Consider the following 20,111-nt stretch of genomic DNA (forward strand, 5'->3'; position numbering starts at 1 on the left):
ACGCACTCCTGTCCCACCTAGGTGGGTGCCCGGCTTCTGAGGTTTACGGATGTTTGGTTCCACACTTGTTCCGACTCTTGGGTTTGGAATCTTGTGTCCCACAGTTACAAAATAGAATTTGCAGTCGAACCCTTGAAACAACTAGTTCTGCCTCAGGCAATCGACAGGCTACTGGACTCCGAGGTTCCGGTTCAGACTCCCCAAAGGACTCAGGGATTCTACTCCAATCTGTTTGTGGTTCCAAAGCCGGATGGGGTCGGTCAGGCCTATCTTGAACCTAAAATCCTTGAATCTCTACTTATCCTTTCACAGATTCAAGATGGAATCCCTTTACTCGGTCATTGTGGGCTTGTAAGCGGCGGAGTACATGGTATGCCTCTACATCAAGGATGCGTATTTGCACATCCCCATTTGGAAACCACACCAAGCATTCCTACAGGTTGAAATGAAGGAATCTCATTACCAGTTTCAGGCCTTGCCACTTGGCCTGTCGTCAGCCCCAGGGTCTACACCAAGGTAATTGCGGTGATGGTTGCTCATCTTCGCTCTCAGGGAGTGAACATTGTCCTCTACCTGGACGACCTGCTCATAAAGGCCTCGTCGGCAGAGAAGTAAATGGTGGGTGGAAGACGCACTAATCCAAGGTGGGGTGGTGCCAGGGGCAGGGGGGTAAAGTCGGGAGGGAAAGAAGAGTGGTAGGAGATGGTGCAACAGGGGGAGGTGGAGGGTTGGTGCGTGATGGGGATGGGTGTGTGTGGAGTACGTGTGAGGAGGAAAAGGGGGTGGGGAGGGGGGAGTGCTGCACCTGTTAGCATGAGTACCTGGTCCTGTTTTTAGTCAATGCGATAATGGTGGTCGGGTGCGCTCTTCGTGTGGGGATGTTGTGTTGGTGGTGATGAATCTTGTTGTGTGTGGAAATAAAGACAAACAACAGAGTGGGGGCCAAACCGTTTAATCGAGTAGTCACAATGCTGCTCCAGAATGGTGGGCAACGGGCAGGAAAGGGTAGGGGGGGGGTGTTAGGTTGGTGTCTAGGATGACGGACTGTGAGTGGGGGCGGAGGGTGTGTAGGTGCTCAACTGGCTGTGGGTGGGAATGTTGGTGGACCCTTTCAGGGGGCTCCTTACCGTGCGGTTCTTGACCGGCACATATTCCCTGCTGTACCTTTTGGTCTGCAGACTTAAGCGCAGTGAGTGTCGGTGTTTGATTGCCAGGGGGGTGTAAGTGAGATTAGTGAACAAAGTCTCGAATAAAGTCTTGAATAAGGCGGCGTCCCGAACGATGGTTCTGCAAAGTTCTTACCTACCTGTAGGCGCTTGTGTAGAGTGGAGCTGCGGTCGACCGGTTGCTGTGGCGTGATGAATACCCGCAGCATGGGGGAAGTCTGCACTTTCCTGGGCCCAGGAGGTTGCCTACAGCTGATGGTGCTGATGGCTGACCTGTGGATGGCATTAGACCTTCCCCTCTGTGTTCAGTGCATTTGAGCTGTCCGCTGCCTGCTGTGCGCTTGCTGACCAGGACGGAGAGAGGTGCTGTAAACTGATGTTCTTCACGGTTTGCTGGGCTGATGCACAGCCTGGTAGGCACCTGGACTGCTCTTGGTGAGTGTGGGTCTCCGATTCAACAGGGGACACATGACGTCCGCACAGCGCTGCTTACCTGCTTTCAATTTTCCCTTTGCAATTTTTTCTGCTCCAGTTCTGTTGCAGTTCTGTGTGTTGTTTTTTTTTGTGTGCCTGCCTGTGTTGCATGCAGTGTATTATTCTTTTACTAAGGTGTGCTGTTCCTTGGGACTGTTCTCATTCTCCTTCCTCTTCTGTCTGTTCTCCATCTCCTCTCGGGTTCAGTTACTTAACTGGGGTGATGGGGCATAGAGGGGGATAAGCCAATCACACTTTTAGATTATTTAAAGTTCCAGTCTCTGCTCAACCACAGTCTATACCCCCGTGACTAGAGCTCCAGTGTCCCCTGTGGATTTGGAGAAATAGATATACCCGGTAAGTTACAAAATCCATGTTTGTTTTGTTGATATAAAAAGAAATTGTTTGTAGTCTGCTCTGGAACGTTACTACTTGTAACTTTAATGCTGCTGTCATCATGTTTCAGGCTGTTTTTATGTAACATGGGGAGCGCTGCATGAGGCAGGGTCTGTGCTCGCCCCAGGACAGCCATTACCCCCGCATGGACGGCCTATTGGAAGGTTGAATTCTGACGACTTTAAAGAGGTCATTAAGAAGGTGAGTGCATGCTTTGTTTACACCTATTCCTCGGTCATTTATTTTCACTAAATCATTTAATTGTCTAGATATCTGTCCGCTTATATATACAACATGGAAGGATCTTAACATGTTCCCTCGCTGGGAAATAGTCACTGCTTACAGGTAAAAGCCTATTGGCCTTTCCTCTTCTCTATTGGCACCTGAAGATATCCGTTTGCTTTTTTCTGTTGTTAATTTTCTCATACTGCTATTGAGCGTAGGGGTCTTGTAACCTCGAAGATGTTTTGTCTGAAATCTGAATTCATCTCATTTATTATTATTATTATTATTATTATTATTATTATTATTATCCTTTTATTTATATGGCGCCACAAAGGTTCCGCAGCGCCTTACACAGTACATAAATGAGCACACAAGAAAAACAGTAATAGTAATATAAAACAATACAGGACAAGGACATGGTTTATAAACATAGCTGCATAACACAAGCAGCAGGACATGAGCAACCAGGTGTTAGGTGCTGTTGTGGGGAGTTAGGAGTAAATGATACTATAAGTAGGGGTAGGAGAAGCACGTACGGGAAGAGGGCCCTGCTCGTGAGAGCTTACATTATAAAGGGGAAGGGCAGACAGACAGGGGCGACACAGATGTGGTAGATAGTGAGGAAGGAGCATGGAGCAGTGGGTTAGGATATGTGCTGCGGAATGTGTGTGTTTAAGATGACCTGATGTTATGTAAAAATTAAGTCCTTCATACATCTATCTCTATGACAGAAAATAGATTTTGTTTGTGTTATTTACATGAAAGATGTATAAAATAAAGTTGTAGCATTTTAATTATAGTGTGTTACATTTTAGCATCTACATATATCCTGATAAAAAATGCAGCTATTATGGGACTGTCCCACCATCCTAATACAGTAGTGAATACTTTAGTCCCAGCTGCTGGGTGCTATGCAATGCTCCTGTGAGTGGGTGCGTCTCACATGCTAGACCCACTCACAAATGTGTAGTGGTGTATTTGTATGTCCTGCAGTGCTTATAGTGTTAATTCATAATCTTTCTTGTTGTATAACAAGTTATGTTTCAATTATATTACACCATGGGCTTTTCTGAAAAATGTTGCTGCATTTAGGAATTGGGTAAAAAGTGGATGCATCCTATAAAACTATGGTCCTGATTCAGAGCTGCTCGCTAGATGCGATTGCTCGCACGATGTGTATGCAAATTGTGTAGGCAGTGCTATCGCACAGCAATGCATTAGCACGCCCAGTATTTCTTATAGAGCGATCACATAGTCTATGCAGACACCCACCAGCCTGTTTTAAGACACCCACTTGTGCACGTCATGTCCAGGAAGTGTATTCAACTATCGGTACATCGGGTAACATCGGATGCTATCGCAGCGCTGGAGTTTGACTATACCCTGCCGCAAGCACTGTGAGCACTTCAGTGTAAAAACAAGCCAGGTGACGTGTATTATGATGCTGTCTTATAATTATGCACACCTCTAACACGCTGCTGAGATGCTCAGGCACGCCTGCGTTTGCACCTCCACTCCCCCGTTTTTAATGGCCAGCCCCTGTTACCACCTACACACGGCTTCTCCTGTCACTCACTCTGCTGGGCTGTCTATGTGCAGCAAGCAAATGCATTGTGATCTCTTCGCTGAGGTATACACATGTGCACAATGCATACACACTGCATACCATCGGCTGCAGCGAGAGTATGCATCTAAGCGAGCGGGTCTGAATCAGGCCCTATATGTGTTGTTAGTGAAGGTGCAATCCTACAAAGCACAGGTGTAATGTATAACCTCTGCAATGAGATTCATATTTTTCCTATGTTTTTGTTAGTTAGACCAGAAGCACCAGTCGTGAACTGATTTTCATTGGTGTAGGATAGCTTAATAAAGGGGCTTATTCTTGAAGCAACAGCTTTTGTAAGTCACTGCTTCTCGGTGGGTTTGGCGTCAAAATGTAACGTTAAGAGACATATTTTGCATTCATTATTTGTGCCGCTTTAAAATTTGAGGTCAGACCCTGCCGGGAAGCTTAGTAAATATACAGCCAAGCCTTGCAGTGCTCTCCTTGTACTCGTTTTTTTCTTATTTGGCACCTGTGTTTTATTTAAGGGTATCATTCAGTTCAGTCGAGATAACCGGGAGCTGGACATTCTCCTTTTTAATGAAGTTCTGGACTACATGTCCCGAGTAGACAGGGTGCTGAGCGTTCCCGGGGGCTCCCTTCTCCTGGCAGGACGTAGTGGTGTTGGCCGCAGAACTGTCACTTCTCTCATTAGTCACATGCACGGAGCTGTGCTCTTCACGCCAAAGATTTCTAGAGTATATGAGCTGAAACAGTTCAAGAATGATCTAAAGCAGGTAAGCATGGTTACAGCTGTATTATTGTGCCATCTAGAGCAAATCATATACTAGGAGAAGTAGAAAAGCGATGTTATGTCTGATTGGGAGAGCCAGGGGTTAATGATGGCAAGGAGGGTCCAAATGTCGGGTTCCTGTAATAAAAATGAACGTAGTCATTAGGTCAACAATAACATTGTTGGCATCCATAATGTTGACATCACAGTGTTGATGGTTAGTGGTTGATAGAGTTAGGCACTAGAGGGAAGGTTAGGTTACAGGGAGGTGGTGCTTGGGGTTAGGCACTAGGGGGAATATTAGGTTACAGGGGGTGGTGTTTAGGCAATAGGCAGAGGTATCGGTTATGGTGGATAGGGTTAGGCACTAGAGGGAGGGTTAAGTTACTGTGGTTGGTGGTTAGGGTTAGACACTAGGGGGGTGTTATGTTACAGGGGGTGGTGGTTAGGTTACGGAGGGCGGTGGTTATGGCTTAGGCGCTTGAGGGAGGTTTATTGTTGGGTTACAGGGGGTGGTGGTTAGGGGTAGGCACTAGGGGGAGGGTTAGGCTACGGAGAGTGGTGGTTAGGGTTAGGCACTAAGGGGGGCGGGGTTTAGGTTACGGTGGGTGGTTGATAGGGTTTGGCACTAATGGGAGGTTTAGGTTACAGGAGGTGGTGCTTGGCGTTAGGCACTGGGGGAGGTTTAGGTTATGGTGGGTGGTGTATAAGATGAGGCACTAGAGGGAGGGTTAGGTTACTGTGGGTGGTGATTAGGGTTAGACACTAGGGGAAAGATAGGTTAGGTTACAGGGGGTGTTGATTAGGATTAGGCACTGGGGGGGAGGATTAGGTTAAGGTTGTGGTGAATAAGGGTTAGGCACTAGAGGGAGGTTTAGGGTTAGGTTATTGGGGGTGGGGGTTAGTGTTAGGCACTAAGTGGAGGGTTAGGTTACGGGGGGTGGTGTTTAGGCTAAGGAAAGCGAAAGCATGACAATTATCCTGGTCATGAAACGTGGTTAAAGTTGATGGTCACGAAGAGGTTAAACAAGAAACAAATCCCACCATGTTTTTTTAAACATATCCTAAACATTAGGTTTTCATATATATTTGTATAACTTAAGGTCTCAACAACTGTAAGTTATATCTGTATATGTATATCTAAAGCTTTAATATTACTCTACTGTGCACTGACTTTATTCTCAGTAGCATTCCCCAGACTATGCTAATATTATTGCAGGATTTCATACTTCTCATATATATATATATATATATATATATATATATATATATATATATATATATATTTAATTCTCTTTCTTATAACAGTTCCTCTGAGTCCTCCACTAGCGGCCCTGACATATTCAAGTTATGTTTTATTTACTGTGTGTAGCGGGACAGATTAAACTGCAGTCATACGTACTTCTACAGTAACATTGGGTTTAAGCCTTCAGCCAGAGCAGCAGTCGTTTCCATTCAGCTTCCTCATTGCAGTGTCTGACATGAATGTCTGTGATTATTATTAATGCCATGATGACATACCCAGACTCCCATTGTCCTCAGGTCATGCAGGTGGCAGGCATTGAGGGACAGCAAGCAGTCTTTCTGCTCGAGGACTATCAGTTTGTCCATCCAACAATTTTAGAGATGATCAACAGCCTGCTGTCATCAGGTACTGTCCCACAAGATGTTCATTCCATCATCTGTCTCCATCTTACTCCAGGGCTGCTGTGTTCAGGGTTTATTTGTATTTTTTTTTTATTGTGAGATAAAAAAGCAATGAATGGACAAGTAAATAATATTTTTTTTTAATTATTATTATGATTATTTTTAGCAGTGTTTGCTTAATCCTTTTGCTGAGTTTATTTCTTTTTTGGGCTGGTCACATATTACGATCAATAATCAGTAATTATTTTATGCAGTGCCCATACAAGTTATACCTTGTTCTTGAGTTTTTAGGAAACAGAATTACAGTAGTTTGCATATTTTTCCTCCCACAACAAAGCACCCTACCCAAAACGATCAAAAAAGTTATTTATTTATTTATTTGTATTGAAATTGCACAGAATTGAAATGAAAGCAGATGTCTGATTATTTCTCCTTCATCCACTAGGGGACACTGGAGTTCAAGACAGTGGGGTATAGACGGTGGTAGAGTAGAGCCTGGCACTTAAATAATTTAGAAGTGTGACTGGCTCCTCCCCCTCTATGCCCCATCAGCCCCAGTTTTTAGAATGTGCCCGAGAGAGCCGGTCGCACATCAGGCTGTCTCCAGCCTTTCCATAATTTAAACAAGCATTGAGGACAGGCAGGCTGCTTGCTGTGGCAGTCTGCCTGCTACGTGGGAGCCGCCGGGAGGGCACCACACGGCTACTGCAGCCTGTGTCCGGTGACCCTGAGGAGGGGGCACAATCATGGAGTCATCGGACCCTGCGTGGACCCGCCACTGCTGACATCGGCATGTGTCCAGGTTCCTCGCCGCCCCCTCAGCCCAGCATCCCGGCCGCAGCAGCCTGTAAGTATAACCACTGCTCCTGATTAGCAGGAGCAGTGGTTGTAAAAAGCTGGGCTCAGTGACAATTGCGCTGTCACCGTTAGGAGAGACCCAACCCTCCCCCCTGCACCACTTCTCCCTGACCTCCGAAGTTAGGCATCCCGGTGAGAACACCAGAGCAAGCTGGGGGGCGTAGGTTTATTGGTGCGTCATGCATACTAGCGGCGCCATCTGTGGTCGGGCTCTCCCTCAACTGCCGCGTGCACACGGCTTTCAGGGGCTGCCATAATAGCGCTCCCCTAGTAAAGAGCTTTTAAGCAGCGCAGTTCTCTAGCACCAGCGCTGGCTTTCGGGGGGTCTGTAACGCGGGCTGCCTTAATTAAGTCCCGCAGTATACAGCCTCTATAGCAGCTCCTTACAGAGCAGCCAAAGGTCGGCACTAGTGCCGGGGCTCCGTTCCCGGCAGTGAAGGGGCGGGGCTTAGGTCCGACGGCCATTGCAGCGCCCTAGAGAGCAACAGGCGCCGCCCTTCTCCACCTATCTGCCGTAGTGGCCGCACGCTTCAGCGCATGAGATGCAGGGAGAGGTCTGGGCCCCTAAGTGGCTGCTCCGCTGGAGGCTCAGTGATGATTTCAGCACGGACCAGTGCCTGCCAGATCACCCCCGCTTCCCTCTTAAGGGCAGTGGTAAACACCTGGGTACACACAGTTTAGTTAGTTTACACCTGCTGCAGTGCAGCTATTTGCTGCACCCACCCACACGCAGTTGCGCATGCTAAGTAATTCAGAGGGTGCACTATAACTCCGCTTGTGCAGTTCTGTTGGGGGACGGTGCTAGTCAGGTGGAATATATATTTATGCTACACAGTTCGGCCACTATCAGGCTTCCCGCTTCAAAGGGAAAGCTTTATACAGCCTCCGATTCAGCAGAGCCCGCCGCAGCTGAACCTGGCTGTGTTCGGGTCCCCCGACCCTCCCAGAGTCAGTGGGGCCAGCCGCAACTGAACCCCGCTGGGTCCATGTCTCCTGCCCTGCCCAGCACCTTAGCTGCATATTGCTTACCTCTCTTGTTTAGTAGAGGAGGTGTTACTTAACGGGGTTGTGACATGTGGTGCTGCCGCACTCACTCTGGTAACTATGCACAGCTCTCCTATTATAAGAGGAGACACCGTGGCCCCCACCCCCTTTTGCTCGCAAGAACAGCCTGTGCAACCATAGTGTACAGCTGGCAAGTCCCAGTAGGGCTTTCCTTTAGTTATATAAGGAAAGGGACCTGTGTTTGGTGCGGCCTGCATTCCAGCGACGCCATAGTTTTCCGGTCTCCTCTCACATGGAGGCGAGTTCTGCGTTGTAGCTAGTGGCTCTGGGTAATTGTATTCTACATGAACACGCCCGATCTCGTCTGATAGTACTTGGATCCAAATGCACATGAAAGCTTTGTGCGGACTGGACATAGTCCCGCCGTTTTGCAGCGCTGGGTATTAACCCCTGTCAGGCTTTCACTTGGTTCTATAGCAAGGGGTGCCTAGCTTAATCTAATTGCCTGACTTCCGGACTTGCTCTCCGGTTAGCGCGCACTCCGCGCCCGGAATGAGCCTGAATAGCAACCAGCTAATGCAGTGGACAGGTGAGCAATACACAGTGGGTTCTAGTCCCATCTATGAAATATTTATCATAGTCTGTGAAGGCTACCTCATGGTGCACTAGTTACCCTGCCTAAATGAACATGCATATACGCTAAATTATAGGCTGGTTTTAAAAACTTCCAGTTCTCACCAGCCTTCTGTGCTTCCCTTAAAAGGTATGCATATGTGCATCTATATAGATTTATATCTTATGTGCTCCCTTGGCAGCACACACTAGGTTAAGTTAGTGACGCACTGCCAGGGAGGTGGTTACCGGTAACAGATACCAGTCTGGGACAGCGCGCTACAAAAATATCCTGCCCCAATGCTGTAGCAGAATGATGGCCACCCACGGCACATGAATGTGTATATATATTTGTATTTTATACTAAGCCCTGCCTTAGAACATATACATGTCTGGAGTGAATTTTGTCCTGGGGCTCAGTTCCTTCTATGGCTCTACTATGATTCATGTTTTAGTTAAAAAAAAAATAAAAAAAAATAAAAAATTGTCTCCTACTAATCTTGTATGTAGGTATGCATATGTGGATATCACTTTTTATCCTTACCATAAGAACAAGGGTAGGATCTGTTCTGATCAGTTTTATGTCTGATACCTAGCATGCTGCAACTGGAGGCTTGACTCTCCTGAAGCGGTAGTTGGTACAAAACTCCACTTTACACTATCTCTCCCTAGGGATTTGGTTGTGTTTTATATATATATATATATGTGTGTGTGTGTGTAGGATGCCTATACTTCCACAATCATTAGGTTACCTATAACTCCACGGATGGGAAGCCGCCTGGGAATTACAGAAACTGTAGGCTTTATCAATACATATTAAATAGTGGCTCTATAAACTAGAGTCATGTTCTGCAGCTTACATAGTGATAGTCACAATTCCCTAAGGCATTGCTTCTAGTATGGACCCTATACATGACTGGGGCCTTCTTGTGTGTCCACACATGTATATAAAGATATGTGCTTACACCCTCCTGGGGTGTTAGTTCTGTTCCCGTCAGTCTTTATCTACGGCGCCCCTTTTCGGGGGACCTTATTACTATTATTATTATTTACAACTACACTCCAGTAGCGCACTTGGTAGCAAACATACAACAAGAATGCAGGACATATATATGGCATTCTGATCTCCTGGTGCAGGAGTCTGACAAGTAAACTTACTATGTTGGCACTAACTCTTCCTTTCAAAGAGATTGCCTTCTCATGCAATTATGTTTGTCGGTGTGTACGTGGGTATATATATTATACTATAACCGTTCCTTGTATGAATATTTCCTAAGATATGTCCCTTCTTTACTTGGGATAACTAACACATTCTATGTCTATGTATAGGTACCCTTCTCAGTATCGTTTCTGGTACTCCATATTATTGTCTTGTCGCATATCTCAATAAAAGGAGTCTCTAAAGGGCCCCTAGGTACATTTCTATCAGTACATAGAGAATCCAGGTTCTATTCCATCCTCAGGGCTTAATTAATTAAATTACATGAAGGCCTATGGCCACCCGCTGATATAGGCAGGGTCAGGCCTGGGTTGTATTAGATTGGTGGGCATAATATGCACTTCACCGTTATAAGTGTTAATGTAAGGATACTTACACTAGCAGACTGTTTTTGGGGTATATGTATAATCTCTATATGGATACACATCCCTAATGGAACATGCTCAGGTATAGAGTCCTGTTGTACGACCTTCTTGTCTCCACTAACGTTTTGCTAGTTTCTACAGTATTTTCTACTGCACATCTCCAGACTGAAGTCCGTGCTGTAGACATTGGTCTCAGCCCACTGAAGCTACTCTATACCTAACGTGGCAGGTTACTGTGTGATGGAAAAGGTCAGTGACATTCTACATAGCGTCCAGAAAGCTTCTGGTCGCTCACAGGTAAGAGCTTACTAATGCCTCGGAAGATGCTCCTATTTCATGCAACCTGACATACATAGCGTTATTCTCCCTTCCGCACCCTAGCTGCTGTCCTAGCAGCCATCCACTATTTTAATCAGGTGGCTCTACACTTTAGAGTTTTCCTGGTGTGTGGGTGCATAGTTCCAACATTGAGATTAGTGACACTATTCTACTGAAATCTGTTGGGGTTATGGACTGAAGCGCATCTCTGGGCTAGTGCACATCTTTACATTACAGTGTGACAGTCACTATGTTCTATGCAGGGGGCCTGGTTGGTTGGTTTTCCTGTTCAGTATCTGTTGAGATTTTCAGCACACTGACAGATGCCTGACTGGTACCTTCATAGTTGTCCTAGTGCTCTAGCCTTGCTGTATGGGATGCTTCCCTATATTGGTAGCGCTCCCTGGGTGGCTATTGCATCCATGCTCTTTTACCGCTAGGATATCCTGGTTGTTTTTTTACTATGTTCGGGCCAGCAGTTGCTACTGACCACGCACTTCCATCATGTTGGAAGTTGTTTGGAGTTTGTGGCTGTGGTTTTCTTTTCAGCTGCAGGGTTTCAGTGACTTTTCTCCCTCTGTTCTCAGAATGGGTTGTTCTGCTGTCTGACCCTCTGAAAGGAATTGTAGTCTCAATCCTCTCGAATCCGCCTCATGTCCAGTGGGATCTCTACTCGTTGGAGACTTCTATGGTCTAACCCTTCCGCTAGTTAACAACCTTGTAATAGTTGGACATCTAGGATGGTTCAGGGTGACTGTTCGGTCTTGCCTTTTGCCTCCCTGCATACTCTTTGTTGGAGTTTGTGGACAGGATCAGCTCTGTATCTGTAGATTGGTATCGTTATACTTCCATCTATATGATTTAAGTCCAGCAGTGCTGGGATTCTGCTATCTGCGACTGTTGCAGCTTCCTGTTTTCTCGAGTTTTGTTCTCGTGTTCCTGCCCTTCTCCTATGGATTCTGGTTGGGGTTCTCTGCTTCCTGCGCTCTGGCTTGGTCTGTTTCAGCTGGGCTTGCAGTGTTCTGATGCCTCTCATCTGCGGGTGTTCTCTGGCTAGTCGTTTTTTTTTTTCCACTCGATTTACGCAGTAGGTTTTGGAATTTCTGTGACTGTTCAGCAAGGAGTTCTCATTGTCTCCTGGCTCTACGGCACTTGATCCTCAGCTCTTGCCTTTCCATTGGGCCTCCGTATCTGGGCGGTCCCGGCTTTGGTTTGGCAGAAGGGTCAACAAGTTCTCCGCGCTTCCCACCCGGGAGGTTGGCTTTGGGACGTCCCCACTGTCTTGAACTCCAGTGTCCCCTAGTGGATGAAGGAGAAAACAGGATTTTGGTACTTACCGATAAATCCCTTTCTCCGATTCCACAGGGGACACTGGACGCCCGCCCAGCGCTGCGTACTTGCCGTTTTGTTTGGTCCTTATATGGTTGTGTGACTGCATGTGTTCCCTGCAGTGGGTTCCTGTGTTCTCCTTCAGTCGGTCTTGTTCCGTTCTGTGGTCTTCTCCTTCTCCTCATATTCCTTTTGTCCTCCGTCTCCTCTCGGGCTCAGTTCTTAAACTGGGGCTGATGGGGCATAGAGGGGGAGGAGCCAGTCACACTTCTAAATTATTTAAGTGCCAGGCTCTACTCTACCACCGTCTATACCCCACTGTCTTGAACTCCAGTGTCCCCTGTGGAATCGGAGAAAGGGATTTATCGGTAAGTACCAAAATCCTGTTTTTTTATATAAAGATCACCTAGAAATACTTTGCGGTTTCAGCTTTGGCAGTCATCTACCTTTACAAAAAGGCAAATTCTATATGCAGGTTGTTCATGACCAAATCTACATTTGAAAATGATAACGCAAATTGTTTTGGAATAATATGGTTGTCGGACAACACATTTTTGAAAAGTAGTTAGCGTACCACATCAAGGGGCGGCGTCTGCATCCTTTGCTGCAACCAAGTCTTCTTCTGTACGCCGATTCCCTGGCCAAGTCTGATCCTTCTGAGATTCCCGCTTGCAGCGCTAAAATTACGTCTGTCGCACCATCAACGTTTTCATCAGCCCTATGGCAGTTTTTTTCGTCTGTCTAAAGAAGACGCTACAGCATTAAATCAAATTGGCTGAGGTGCTAATTAAGTCACCTGTGCTCAAGCATAGATATCCTTAATGCCTGGATCATAATAGCAGAGTTAGGGAAACTCGGGTTAAGAAATGTCCCCAAATAAACCTGTTGATGGGTTTTAATCAGTTTGTGCTCTGTATCTCCAGTTTTAAAGTGTGCAAAGAGGAATGAGAAGAGGTTCTATCTAGAGTCTGACATATACCCAATAGAATGGGAAGAGGTTACAAACTAGAGTCTGACATATACCCGATAGTCTACCAGTGGGACATTTTATTTTAGAAAGAAAAACGTGTCCCATTAAGGGTACATGTTATAAAATGTTTAATTTTAGCTGCGTATTCATATGTTAATCTTGATTGGTGACTTATACTTGTACGATATACTGACTGTACACAGTGATCTACCCTCTGCATAGTTTCCCACTCTCATATAACCAGAACTCACGTTTCCCTTCTGTACAGGGGAGGTTCCCGGATTATATACTATGGAGGAACTGGAGCCTCTGCTATCGCCATTAAAAGACCAAGCATCTGAAGATGGCTTTACAGGACCATTGTTTGCCTATTATACCCTCCGTAAGCACTTTTATTGCCCCCCGTATCCTCGTAAATGTGTCCATTAAACAGTAAAGGGGGTAATGTATTAAAACTGACGCACTAGTTGAGGTGCGCTATAGCAACCAATCAGATGTTGTCATTTGTCTGCTATAGATTAGGAAATGAAAGAAAGAGACATCTTGTCTGCTGTAGGGTACAGTACTTTATTTCTGTACAGTTACCTGGGCACCAGTTGCATAAATGTTCCCTATGTTCTGCGGTAGAAATGCATATCTCAGTAAGCATGACAAAACTACAGTATTCTGCATTTATTTTATTGTAAGCTAAGGCTATAGCACCTCTGGTGTATTACGGTTTCTGGACTAGTCACTGAGTTTGTCTTGCTAAAATATGTAATACATTTGTAAACTCCTATAAATTATATCTGTAGTAAGTACTGCTGTAATTAATTGTATATTCAAAACTAGGAAGATGTCTATTATATAAGGATGTACCTCTTCCTATCATAGATTCTAAACATATTTAAGATACTCTAATACATGCCTTTTATCCTGGTATGTCTGGGTAACCTCCCAGACTGTCGGGAGAGTAGAACAGCTTCCCGGATCCTCACACTTACCATACCTACTATCCCGGAAGGTCCAGGAGACACCTGATTCTTTTTTTGGGTAGTCCCCAGGACCATCGGAAGAGTGAGTGGATCTGTTGCATCCCGTTCACTTCCTAGTGTAGAGATACAATATAGGCAAGTATGCTCTGATATTCTGTGCCATGTACTGTATGTGGTGTTGGAACTTCTCATTATTGCTAATATCCTTATAATCTATGCTAAGGGTTACATTGTTTTGCAATAGACATCTCATCTCTTTTAGAGTGGACAGATACTGGCCCTCATTCAGAGCCGTTCGCTATTTGTGGTCGCTCGTTTAAAAACAAGGGGTGGCTATTCAAATGATCCGTACGCACATTGCAGTCTGTTCACACCTCTAAGTCTGAACGAGCGAGCAAAACATACGCTCGTTTAATTGTTAAAAACGCCCCCTGGCCGCTCGCATCCTACATCATGTCCGCTATTTATTAGATTAATCGAGTACATCGACCAGCGTATGAACTGCTCGCTATTCTTGTGGTTGGTGTTTGCTACCACAAATTTGCGAGCAGTTCTGGCTATAAAATAACCCAGTGACGTGGTCAATGACGCTGCTGTTTTAAATATGCACACCCATAAAACGCCCGTTTTGACCTTTAAGCACGCCTGCGTTCGGATCTCCACTCCCCATTTTCAAGCACCTTCCCCTGTTACCACCCACATACGCCTCATTCTGTCACTCAAAATAGCAGGCCCTCGCTATATTGCGTACCAACGATTTTCGGCCGCACTGACTGGTTCGCGCATGCGTACTAAAAACCGTACGCATGCGCAGATGTGCAAACATCGCTCGGAACGAGCGTACTGCCGCTAACGAGCGGCTCTGAATGAGGGCCACTGACATTAGTTTGTAGTTTTTGATCATATGTGCACTAACATATGTATTGCAACAAATAGATTTATCCCCCTGTATCTGTCCCCTTATTATAGGGGTCCTGCAGAATCTGCATGTTGTCCTCATCATGGATTGTACAAATCCAAATTTCACTATAAACTGTGAGAGTAATCCTGCGCTGTACAAGAGATGCTCCGTGCAGTGGATGGAAGGCTGGTCAGACAGGAGTATGAAGAAGGTATGGTACCTAGGTGATGTGTAACTAGAATTCATATTAATGGGAGATTGGCTGTTGGATCACTTACAAAGTTATGTTAGACATTTTTGCTTACCCCTCGCTTTAATTTCAGCAGGAGTTTTATTCCTCACTAAATTGATTTATCATTTGCAGTCTCACTATTACAGTGAAGGCCCTAAGCAGCTGGCACTGGGATAAAATAGATTTTAGAATGTGGATTTGCACTGTACGTAGCGTAGTGATGAGTTGTTAATAGTAATAACTATTATTATTAGTTAATGAGTAGAGTAATATCTCTGAATTTTATGCATTTTTTTTCAGATTCCTAGGATGTTATTTTCAGACACAACAGGTCAAGAGAAGAGTCAGCGCTCTGAGCACAGGAAGTCCCCGGGTAAGTCTGCTGCTGTACCTTACCTACCGACATTGGGAGATTGCTAAATCAGTATGGGAGTGTGATAGTGGCAAACCTCCCAATCCCCCCCTCCCCTTACAAACGCACACATGCTCATACACCCACTCATAAACATGTACACACACAGACTCATACATACACTCACACACACACACATACATACGCACATACTGTACACACACCCCTACACTCTCCTACATACACATACACACATACTGTATACATACACACGCTCTCATTCATATACACACTTGTACATGCTCACACACATGCACACTCACACGCTCATTCATACACTCACAAACACACTCATTCATACACTCATACACACGCTCTTACACCCACTCATACACATGAACCCACATACACTCATACACACACACGCTCATATATACACTCACACACACACACATACTGTACACACACCTACACTCTCATACATACACATACACGCTCATACATACACACATACTGTATACACACACAATCTTTTATGATGGCTCCACGAAACTGAGAAGGGTGAAACATATGCTATACAGGTGTTATGTAAACATTCAGAATGTCGACATGGATGTCATGTCAACATAAACAGTGTCAACATTGTGCATGTGGTTTTCACTATTTAAGCCAGGGATGGGGAACCTTTTTTCTGCCGAGGGCCATTTTGATATATATATAACATTATTTGCAGGCCCGGTCTAGGCCACATCCCCTCTGCGTGATGTCACATGGGGACGGGGCCACAATCGCCAGTGATTACAGCAATGCCCGGTGCATCCTGAGGATGCTACGGGGAGCTGTAAGGGCAGCGGTGTGACCGTCTGACGCGTCCTAAGGATGCTCCAGGTGGCACTGCTGCATAGATTCTGGCTGCAGTGTGCCATTCTAGGCATCCTGCTAGCCATATGAGGCTAGCAGAAAAAAGCTCTGAGGGCCAGACCAAATGATACCGATGGCCTTATAAGGCTCCCGGGCAGGAGGTTCCCCATCCCTGATTTAAACCCTAGCCCTAAACCTAAATCTAGCACTAAAATGTACTGTCCACATGCAGAATGTCAACATAATGACCATGCTGACATTGTGTATGTTGATGTGTCACATGTCGACATTCACAACATGTTGACATTCTGGTGTCAACATTCTGGCTGGCTACGTGCTGTACTCTTAGGCCTCAGTAGTCCTGTATTATCTTGTTTTCCCATCTCTATCTGTAAAGGAGAGGCTGAGTTCTATAATTCCTTCCTAACCATTCATGAGTCTTGCAAAGCACATGGCGCCACTCCGAGGCGGTACATGACCTTCCTTCGTGTGTACGGGTCACTCTTCAGCAGAAAGAAAACGGAACTGACCAAGAAACAAAAACATTTACAGGTACAGTAAGTCAAGGGGTTCAGCCTACTTCATTCCATAGATTTAGTGAATTCAGAAGATTATCTGATCGCCAAATAGCACATTGGCATGTTTGGCCTAATTTTATCGGGACAGGAGACTATTTCACTATTCAACACTTTTAAATAGAATTGGGGTTAAGTCTTTCCATGCTTGGGCCAAGGTGGTTGCTAATTATATTCAGTTTTCATACACTTCCCCAATGTTTGTTATCTTTTTATTGCCAACAATAGTATATGTACTCTCATTTCTAAGAGATTTTTATTTAAATGTTACAGTATTATTCTCTTGGAGGCACAATCCACTGATGTCTGTGGTTTTTTTTATTTATTTTTTTTATTCTGCATTGACGATTCAACCAATATGGTAGATCCTGCTTATATGTTCTATATACTGCTATTAACTCCCTAACATGCACACTGACAAGCCGGGCGGTGGTGAGCGTGTCCTCTGCTCACAGTAACATGCACACTGACAAGCCGGGCGGTGGTGAGCGTGTCCTCTGCTCACAGCTCTCACTGCCACCAATGATTACCAGAGATCAGGAGGGCACTTCTACTGAGAGGAGGGGTACCCATAGTTGTGGGATGAGATTATAGATGTGCACTTGGCTGAGGGACGGGAGTGGAGGGACACACTTGCCTGAGAGAGTGAAGGGGTGCACTTGGATGACTAATAGGAGTGAAGGCATGTGCTTGGCTGAGGGAGTAAAGGGAAGAAAGCAAGGAGGAGATGGAGTAGAGACCAAAAGATGTAAAAAAACAAAAAATGGAAAAAGTCACTGGGGAGAAAGAGAATCACAGTGAGAGAGAGAAGGGAGTAAGAGGGGGGTGAGAGAGAGACCGGGAGAGAGGATGGAGGAGAGAGACTGGGAAGGGCAAGATAAGAGGGGAAGAGGGACAGACATGGTGGGGGAGTATGAGAAGGATACTTAAAAAAAAAAAAAAAAGTATGGCAATGCTGGCCACAACAATTAGCGACCCAGCGAATGCCTGGATTCTTTAACCTGTGCAACGGACTGTCTAGAGATTATGGTTATATTGCAAGTTCTGTTCTTTTGAGGTTCTGTTCTTATTCTTCCCAAACAGCTAAATAGGAGTTTAAAATCCCTCTCAGGAATCTGGAGGGGGGCTTGTGTAGTTTCATTAGTATGTACATGAATTGTGGTATCCTGTGAGCAGGAAAAGCAATTGCCTGGTTAGATTATAAATGAAAGCCAAAACAGCAGGGGTATTCAAACAGCAATGTGACTAAAAAGGTGGGTGCAAACGTCAAATAGGAACAAAGACCAAAACCATATTTTATCTGCTTTTACGTAAAATTAATATTTCAACAACAGCTAGGAGCTTCAGAAATCGTAGAAATATACCTGACATTTGTGTGCTGCTTAAGTGTGGTTCGGGCGCACCTAGGTTTGGGAAAAATGAGGTATCTAACCAATTGTACTTCCCAGAGCAGTCTTGTTTATAATCATTTGATAGCTGAAATAATCGAGATTAATGTGAACATACCATTTTTCATGTGGCTACTACACAAGGGATGTGTAGTATGATGATGATACATCTATCCTCAATACGCCATGTAGCGCGACTTGCCTGGCGTTAGTGAGCCACCAGATCCCATGCTACTCTGCTACAGTCTGGCATCTTTTTTTCTGAAATTGCGTGCATGACACAATACGATGCGACTAGTACGTACCAGCAGACTGTGTTGATTAATTTGATGTGCAGCACTTGTATATCTTTGTGCACCTGAGTCTGTATATGAACCACAATGAAACTTGGATTGAAAAAAGCTGCGGCCGCTACATTGTAGCACTTTGAATACAGATTCAGAGACTGAGTCGCACAAAGATATACAAGCGTCACATATCAAATAAATCGGCAAAGTCTGCTGGTACGTCCTAGTTTAATTTGTACAAACAAAAAGAGAGAGAGAATCCGCACAGAACAAAAGACTGTGACCCAAAGCATAAATGGTAATTAGTAATTATGAATTAATAAGTAGACCAATCATAATACATATTCTGGAATAATTCTCCTTAATTTATATTATTGGTGGTGCTCCCAAAGCCTAGTATAAAACATGTATGGACACAAAGAAAGAGAAGAAAGACCATTTGTTGGGGCACTCTTACATGAAATAACATGTTTCAAATTTCACATAAAAATTAACTTTTATTAAGCTTGCATAAAATAAGAGAGGTACACTTACGTCCTAGTTTCATCAAATTGCAACTTAGATGCAATTTCGGCAACAAAAGCCGCAAAATAAGATGCCTGATGCTAGCAAGGTCTCATGGGACCTAGCGCACCAAGAGGGGCTTTTTAGCGCTACTGCAGCAAAGATGTATAAGGACACATCTGTATGGGTACTTAAGTTAAATGTTATGTGGGTTGTTCTAGCATGGATATATTTCAGAGTTCAGAATATCAATAATATACCTGGAATCTAATTTGAATGCATGGTAATGATATGTTTTTGCCTAGGCTGGAGTATCGAAACTCAATGAGGCAAAGTCTCTTGTAGATGAACTTAAAGGAAAAGCTGGGGAACAAAGCTTATTGTTAAAAACTAAACAGGCTGAAGCTGATTCTGCTCTGCAAGAGATCACAACATCAATGCAGGTAATCCTGTGATGAGATATTGCTCAGTTATCCTGCTTTTATACCTAAATTCTGGGTCTGACCAGGAGGTTGGAACAGGGTTCCAAACCGGATCAGACCCTGTATTTAGCCTGGTGCAGACCCAGGAAATTCCAGAGTCGGCGCCGTCCACACCGGAGCCGAGTCTGCAGCGACCCGGCTTTTCCGGCGTGGAAGTGGACGCTTGGAGATGACGTCATCTCCAAATGTCACTGAAGCCGGCCAATCAGCTGGGATGCGGCGTGCTCAAGGTCATCGTGACCCGGATCGCGCCGTTTACACTGCAGGGTTTCACGGGTTATTCTTGTGTTAAACGTTAAACCCTGCAAGTAACATGGGTTGGATTGCCGGGTCACTTGACGTGGAAATCCATCCCAGTCCCCTTTTACACTAAGAAGCTACCCGGGTTAACCCTGCAATAACCCGGATTTTAGCTCTGGTGTAAAAGGGGTATGATAAAAATGAGGACAGGCAAGTCAATGGATATGTTCAGTTTTCTTAGCCATGAAGTCCAATGAAACAAAATATTACTCCATGTACTGTTTAACAGACCCATTTACAAGGAACAATGAACTTTGCTACTCAAGTGCATCTTTCAAGTCACATTACCTGCATTCGACACCATATGTCCACTTACTGCATCATGAATGGTTTGC

The 20,111-nt window shown here is 44.9% G+C and overlaps 1 protein-coding gene across 2 annotated transcripts in view; it reads left to right on the plus strand.

The window, feature by feature from the left end:
- DYNC2H1 (dynein cytoplasmic 2 heavy chain 1) overlaps positions 1 to 20,111 on the plus strand; it is a 480,449-nt gene that overhangs the window by 180,921 nt on the left and 279,417 nt on the right. For both annotated transcript variants that reach the window (XM_088456705.1, XM_088456706.1), the window contains exons 48-55: positions 2,107 to 2,237; positions 4,353 to 4,601; positions 6,140 to 6,248; positions 13,189 to 13,302; positions 14,864 to 15,006; positions 15,328 to 15,400; positions 16,638 to 16,792; positions 19,300 to 19,437. In XM_088456705.1, the coding sequence (XP_088312831.1) occupies positions 2,107 to 2,237; positions 4,353 to 4,601; positions 6,140 to 6,248; positions 13,189 to 13,302; positions 14,864 to 15,006; positions 15,328 to 15,400; positions 16,638 to 16,792; positions 19,300 to 19,437 (1,112 nt within the window). The remainder of the gene's footprint in view (positions 1 to 2,106; positions 2,238 to 4,352; positions 4,602 to 6,139; positions 6,249 to 13,188; positions 13,303 to 14,863; positions 15,007 to 15,327; positions 15,401 to 16,637; positions 16,793 to 19,299; positions 19,438 to 20,111) is intronic.

This window comes from Taudactylus pleione, unplaced genomic scaffold (assembly GCF_031769625.1).
Source record: "Taudactylus pleione unplaced genomic scaffold, aTauple2 ptg000711l, whole genome shotgun sequence".
Lineage (NCBI taxonomy): Eukaryota > Metazoa > Chordata > Amphibia > Anura > Myobatrachidae > Taudactylus > Taudactylus pleione.